The sequence below is a fragment of the Myotis davidii genome, unplaced genomic scaffold (assembly GCF_000327345.1).
Source record: "Myotis davidii unplaced genomic scaffold, ASM32734v1 scaffold120, whole genome shotgun sequence".
NCBI classification, from domain to species: Eukaryota; Metazoa; Chordata; class Mammalia; order Chiroptera; family Vespertilionidae; genus Myotis; species Myotis davidii.
This window is the reverse complement of record NW_006294778.1, coordinates 2,416,388-2,424,238: the sequence shown is the minus strand read 5'-3', so window position 1 is coordinate 2,424,238 and position 7,851 is coordinate 2,416,388. Positions and strand designations below refer to the sequence as shown.

The window sequence follows — 7,851 nt, the reverse complement described above, 5'->3', positions numbered from 1 at the left end:
AAAGCATCCAGTGATTCTCAACCTTCCTAATGCCGCGACCCTTTAATACAGTTCCTCATGTTGTGGTGACCCCCAACCATAAAATTATTTTCATTGCTACTTCATAACTGTAATGTTGCTACTGTTATGAATTGTAATGTAAATATCTGATATGCTATATGTGTTTTCCAATGGTCGCAATCCACAGGTTGAGAACCGCTGGATAGACAGGCAACAGAGACCACAGATCCTGGATGTGATATCTGTTACTTTCAGCAAAGACCTAAAAATAATTTGGCTGCTCTTTCTCAGATATTTTCTGAATTGCTTAATCATTTAGCCAAAACTGAGTTTTCTGCAAAAAATGTATTATGAAAGTAACAAAGATTCTGACACTTAGTATGTAAAGTCTTACTTTGTGTTCAATGTCTATAGTGGAGCTATCCAATAAAAATAAAATGCAAGCCACCTATATAACTTAAAATTTCTAGCAGCCACATTTAGAAAGTAAAAAAGAAACAGATGAAGTTAATTTCAGTAAATTTATTTAACCCAATATATCTAAAATGTTGTCATGTCAACATGTAATCAGTATGAAAATATGAACATATTTTACATTTTTAAAATCTGGTATGCACTTAACAGCACATCTCAATTTAGACGCTAAATTTTATTGGAAATACTTGATCAGATCTCATTAACACAGTTGAAAAAGTACACTCACAAATGTTAAGTTGTTACAGATGTAACTAAAAGATTTAAAATGATTGAACTAAGTTATTTCAATTTAAATATGACTTTTAAAATTTAAGGTGATTATCCCAGCCAGTGTGGCTCAATGGTTGAGAGTAAACCCATGAACCAAGAGGCCACCGGTTCAATTCCCATTCAGGGAACATGCCTGGGTTATAGGCTTGATCCACGGTAGGAGGCATACAGGAGGCAGCTGATTGATGATTCTCTCTCATCGATGTTTTTGTCTATCCTTCTCCCTTTCTCTCTAAAATCAATGAAATGTAAGGTGATTAAAATTAAGTAAAATTTTAAAATTCAGTCCTTTAGTTGTACTAGTCGTAACTTTTCAAGTGCTTAATAGCCACACTTAGCCAGTGGTTATGGCATTGGCCCCTCTAGGACTATAGTAACTATTTTTAAAGGGGATGTATTTCTCCCTCTAAAATGGTGATACAGCCCTAGCTGGTTTGGCTCAGTTGATAGAGTGTCAGCCTGCAGACTGAAGAGACCTGGCTTCGATTCTGGCCAAGGGCACATGTCCAGGTTGTGGGCTCAGTCCTCAGTGGGGGGCATGCAGGAGGCAGCCGATCAATGATTCTCTCTCATCATTAATGTTTCTATATCTCTCACCCTCTCCCTCTCTGAAATCAATAAAGATATATTTAAAATAAAATGGTGATACAACTTTCTCATTGATCTAAGTTGGAAAAGTGAGGAAAAGCAAGTTATCCATGTGGATGTTTTTGATCTGCATTCTTATATGCTTGATTAATAACTTCTTTATAAATGCTAGTTATTGTTATTAGTAGTTAGTATATAATAATACTTTTTTATATAGACATTCCATACTGTTTTTCTTCTCTTGTATTTCTACAAATAATAAAAGCTTCTATCACTAACAAATTTGTTTTATTATATTTTATCAGTTTTACTAGCATCAAATTTTGTTATTGAGGTTTTATTATATAAATTTATTATATATATTTATATAAACTTAAATATTATTATCTAGATCTTATAGGGACTTAGTAATATTTTCATAGTCTTTCAGTGGTATTTATTTTATACTTGGTGGTGCCTAAGATGTCTATTCTTAATTAACTTGCTAGAGATACCACCCACTTGGAGATTGAACCCTTTACTCTTCTTGGAGTTTGTGCGGGCCTGATTCCATACCCTCATCATAACCAGTCCCCAAGAAACACATATCAGTGTGCCATGGGAAAACAAGCTATGGGTAAGATTCCCTTCTTGAATTTGCTTCTAAATACTTGGATAAAAGATATGTCTTTATTCTTACTTCACTAGTATTGCGTGTCTGGCCAATCAGGCTTTGCTAACACCTAAGTGTTACCAAACTCAGAGGGTTGCCTATGGAATTCTGCAATACTTGCAGCTGCCCCTACCATGTCTAAACTTAAACCAAAATGGAGAAAACTTCTCTGAACTTGTCCCCTTGACTAAGCAAAGGGACATACAATAAATGTCACAGAATTATGAAGGGGTAAGTATGAAGAGAAAGCCCTGTGAAATGTAAGTTATTAATCCAGAGAGATGGAAGAAAAAGCAGAAAACTCAAGGTTAACGGTGGAGAGGAAGAGGAAATAAAGATGCATGATGTGTATTAGAATGTATTTAGTAATTGTCTGGATGACAGTCATTGAACCCATTACATCCATGCAATTACTCCTATAGCTCCTGAAACATCCAATTCATGTCACACCAATTTCTGAACTCATTTTCCTTTCTTCTTTATGTTTTGCTTCCTTTTCATCCGCCCATCTATTAATTTATCTATATACCCATCTATAACATTTATTGAGCATCAACTATAGATCAGACAGTGGGGCTGAAACCTGAAAATTTAGAGATGAGGACACCTGTCCTCAAGGAGTTCACAATCTAGTAAGAGAGACTAACAAATAAAATGGTAATTCATATAGTATGAAAAATTCTATAATAGATCCACAGCCAGAATCTAAGGGAAGAAGAGCAGAAAGGTCACTTAAGGTTAGAGAGTAGGCTGTTTTTGAAGAGGAGAATTGAACTAAGTCTTAAAAGACAATGTATCCATATGAATATGGATATTATAAGCAACCATTTCATGAGGAAGTCTTGCTACTTTGATATGACTATTTAATATATCATAGGTGTAGAGATGCCGTATATTAACGAGTTTGGCTTTTATCTTGAAGTTGATCCAAAGAGAATACGAGGCAAAAAAAGTTTTGCTTATAAACATTTTGAAATGTTTTTTTAAAAATAATTTAAATCCTAGTAAGTGTAATAAATTTTACTTTCATATATGTCTATGGATCAAGACTTGTCTCTGATTTAAAGTATGGTATAAGGAGCTTCATTTAAAAAAACCTGTAAAAGGTTTTTGCATTGTGCTTGGTTTACAACCAGAATGCAGTTAGCTCTCCGTTACCAAGAATCAGCTGCAATTGACTATAATTTGACAATTAAGGAATTTTATTTCTCATTATGGATAAAGAGTCTGTATTTCTTTTCAAGTTTTTATATTGCCCTTTGGTTGGCCATAAAGAAATAAGAAGCATGTTGTCTTGCTACCATTTACCTGAATGATGTAATGCCTCGACGGTTCAGAATAATTCCCAGTGGGAAAATCTAAACAGCGGCTCATCAATTTAGCCTTTCCCATTCATCCTCAGCTGCAGTACAGGCTGATTTCCCGCTTGTGCTTCTGACTTGCTAACAAGTTGAAATATACAGTACTGAACCCTGTGTGTCATGAAAGGGCTATCACTTCTATTGGGTTTACCAAACCATTTTGTTTCATGATGTGAATCCCAGCTGAAACAATACACCTTTTGTGTAGAACCTTCAGCAGAATTAACGGAAGACTAATCACTTCATCGCTAATGCCACTCTTTAGTGTGTTTGTTTGAAGATTGAAATAGAAAGGGCTGCTTCTATCTCCACTTATTGAATGGTATGTGTGTGTTTTTAAAATAAGAGACTTGAAGGAAAGAAATAATATTTTTATTTTTGTAATTTCTCTCTCCACAACCCCCCCCCCTCCCAAAGCCTTTATTTTGTAGCCATGAGTATCTGAAACATTCGGTTAGTTACCACACACAGTTAAGCAGGATCAGTGTGTACAGAAAGCCAATTCAGTGTCTGTAGAGTTCTTTTGTAGTTTTCTGTGTGAAGGTTTTTTTTCTCGTTTTGTTTTGAGTGTCATTTGCAATTCATTGTCTGTGTTTTCTGAGGTTGGTGTATTCAGCTGCTCTGACCCTGGGTCCTGCACATTTAGCTCCTTGGATACAATCCTCTGACGTTACTGCTGACGCTAGGAAGACAAAAGCCGCTGAATATCTTAAGTAATAAAAAAAAAAGCCTTTGTTACTGTTTGTTATTATAAAACACCTGATTATAAAGAAAAGCAGAGAGATAAAAGTATGTTTAAAGTTGCACATAATGTGGCCACATTTCTCTTTGGACACTGAAATAGCTGCAGAAGTCTTGAGCGAGGTCTATATGAAAAATCACAAAAGGGGAAAGGCTGACAGGGGCGAAAACCCACTGCAGAGACCTGGATCTCTAAAGCAGACCCAGCACTTTGAGTTGGGTTTCTCTGAGTCATTTTAATTCTATGCAATCTTGACAGCTGATTAGTCAAAGGCACACTTTCCCATTTTAAATATACACTGAAGACTATATGCTGTTCATCCATTAGTACATGTGGAAGGCGGAGGACAGTAGCCCAGAATCAATTCACTGAATATTCTAGCCACTCTGGAAAATTTGCTGTCTGCCTCTCACTACAAACTCCTCCCATTGAACAGAGTAAAGAAATGAGTGAAAGTCACTTTCTGTCACTACGAAGGAGACCAAAACTAGCAGAAACCACAGAGACTGAAAGCCTTACCTTATACATGAGAGAGAGCTGACTTTAATCCAACATGAAACACCAGCAGAGGTGTTTCTTACATCTAAGATTCTAATAAAATTTCCATACCGCATCTTACTGTGCTATTTAGCAACACCTCCCTTCCATGGCTACGGCTCTGTTTGTTGTGACATGGTTCAGAGCAAGAATCAAGGAGACGCGTGTGGACGTGGCAAGGTCTCCAGGTCACTCACTGCTACAAGTAAAGACTGTGTGTTGGAGCTGCATTGTATGTACTCTCCCTGGCACCAGACGCCAAGTTCACATGACTCACGCTTTCTTATCTGCCTGTTTTATTAGTTGGCAGTCCTCTAATGGGGCAATTTCTCCTGTTTAAAAGGATCTTTCAGTCATTATCAGCTCTGTTAATAAATATGCATCACATACCTCCCCTAGTCTTGGCTTATTCTCACTACCCCCTCCCCTTCAGTTTCAAATTGCTGGGGCTTTTTTTCTTTTTAACTCAGGACCTAATGCAGCTTCTGGTTTTGTTTTTGCTTTCAATAGATTTCATTCCTAAGCACATAGTCTCTTCTCTTGCATTTCCCTCTTAACAGTAGGATGGGATGTCTGGAGATATTAAAAACACAAAATATTCAAAGATCCTCATAAAATTTTGTTTTATTTTACATTTCCTCCCCACTTTCTGTTTGACATTTTAAAAAGAATTCTTTACCCATTTAGGGGTACAAAAATGAAAAGATGTCTTGCTCAATTTGTCCCTGGCAGTTCTTGTTTTAGAATTCTGCTATTGGTTCAAAAAAATTTAAAATCGTTAACTAATTTAAATGTAAGCTGATGTAATATTTCTTGCAGCTAGCATGTTAGTAATGAGTACTTATGGAGGTGAAATGAAAGAGCAGTATATAGGTCAGAGTTGGAGGTATGCAGGGTGATGGGATATATACTTTTATTACTACTATTATTAATATTAGTCATGATGAATGTTGCCACTTATTGAATACCCAAATGATATATGTGCATTTCTTCTTCTATTCATAATAGTAATGCTGTCAGATAAAATGCCTGCCTTTTTTGTTTCTGACTGAAAGGCAACTGAATCTTTTAAAAGAATACATCTTCTGTGCAGTGCCATCTATAAAACTTACTAAAATTCTTCTCAAGTGAAACTAATTTCTTTCCTCACTTTTTCCTATTCCCTGTGGATCATGATCCAGGTGCCTCTCCTGTAAGCCTGTAGATTCTAAGCTCCTTGGGGACAGGGACTGGGTGTTATTTGTTACTGGAGCACAGGAAGTACTCCATCAATGTCTCCACAATGAATGAATGAAACTTTGAGCACATTAAAATTGTTAAGAAATTAGGTGATATTTTTAAAAGAATCTTTGAAACAAACTAAGTTGGAAGGCTTATACAAACTGATTTTAAGACTTACTCTAAAGCCACAGTAATGAAGACAGTATGATATTGACATGAGGGTAAATATGTAAATCAATGGAACAGAATTAAGAATCCAGCAATAGACCACACATTTATGGGCAGTTGTTTTTTGATGAATGTGTGAGGGTAATTCAGGGGAAAGGAAAATCTTTTCAACAAAATAAAATATCTATGTAGAATAAAATGAGTATCATCTCCTACCTCATACCATACAAAAATTAACACAAAATGAATCATAGCCTTAAAAGTTAAGAGCTAATACCATAAAACTTACAGAAGGAAATGGGCAAAAACCTTCATAATCTTGAATAACTTAAGATTTGTTAGATAGAATATGAAAAGCACAACTATAAAAAAGAAAAAAGTAAATTCTTGGGCTTTCTCAAAATTAAGCTTTTGCTCTTTGAAAGACACTGTTAAGAATATGAAAGAGACCTTAAACCACATAATGGGAGCAAGTTATTTGCAATACATCTATCTGATAAAGGATTTGTATCCAGTGTATAGAAAGAACCCCTTTCTAATAGGACAACTCAATTAAAAGATGGGAAAAACAAAAACCAGACATTTCACAAAGAGTAATAGGAATGATCAATAAGTCCATGAAGATATATTCAATATTATTAGTCATCAAGTAAATGTAAATTAAAACTGAGATACTACTACATACTCATTAGAATGACGAAAATGAAAAGACGGACATACTGTGTTGGTTAGGATGTGGAGCAACCAAAATGCGCATATACTGCTCGTGAGAATGTAAAAAATAATCAGTTTGAAAAATTCTTATGCAGTTTATTCAAGTTAACCCCACCCTTACTAAACCACCGAGAAATTCCACTGCTGTATATTTCCTCAAGAGAAATGAACACACAAAGACATGTGCATGAAGGTTCAGAGCACCTTTATTCACAATATCCCAAAAGTGGAAGCAGCCCAAATCCACCAGTAGGTGAGTGGATAAACAAAATGTATATTCATACAATGAAGTAGCACTCAGCCATAAAAAGCAATGATCTGTGATACACACAACCACATGGATGAATCTCAGAATCATTATGCTAAATGAAAGAAGCAGCAGAAGAATATACGTATTGTATTTTTCCATTGATATAATGTTCTAGAAAATGGAAACTAATTCATAATGATAAAATCAGATTAGAGGTTGCTCCTTTGGGATAGTTGGAAATGTTCTAGATCTTGATTGTGGTGGTGGTTTCACAGATGTATGTATTGGTTAGAACTCATCAATTTGTACACTTTAAATGGATGAAGTTTATTGTATTCAATAATGTTGATTAAATGAAGGGAAATTGGGCAAAGGAAGACAGAAAAATAATTAAATGCATGAAACTTCTTTTTTTTTTCAGTATACATTTTCTTTGCTAAGTGCATTCTTACTAACCATTTTCATCCCACCTTAAAAATAAATTTCTTCACTATTTTAACCTACATTTGAATACCTTGTTGTGCCAACTTGTGACTTCTTAAGAAAGTTATGGTCGAGAAAATATGACTTTGTAAGAAAAATTGTGCCCTGATAGTATGAAATTGACATCATTGGTGACCTACATTTGTGGCAAAATGGGCTGTAAGAGGATAATTTAGCTTATAGATATTCTTATTGTTAATATCCTATATGATAAAAGGCTAATATGCAAATCAACCGAATGGTGGAACGACCATTTATGGCGCACACTGACCACCAGGAAGCAGACACTCAATGCAGGAGCTGCCCCCTGGTGGTCAGTGTGCTCCCACAGGGGGAGTACCACTCAGCCAGAAGGCCTGAGCCGGGCTTATGGCTGACGAGCACAGTA

The 7,851-nt window shown here is 35.6% G+C and overlaps 1 protein-coding gene across 1 annotated transcript in view; it reads left to right on the top strand.

Annotated features, from left to right (window-relative positions):
* Positions 1-7,851, top strand: part of POLR3B (polymerase (RNA) III (DNA directed) polypeptide B) — a 103,890-nt gene that overhangs the window by 55,843 nt on the left and 40,196 nt on the right. Inside the window, exon 19 of the mRNA XM_006769338.2 lies at positions 1,824-1,951. Coding sequence (XP_006769401.1) covers positions 1,824-1,951 — 128 coding nt within the window. The remainder of the gene's footprint in view (positions 1-1,823; positions 1,952-7,851) is intronic.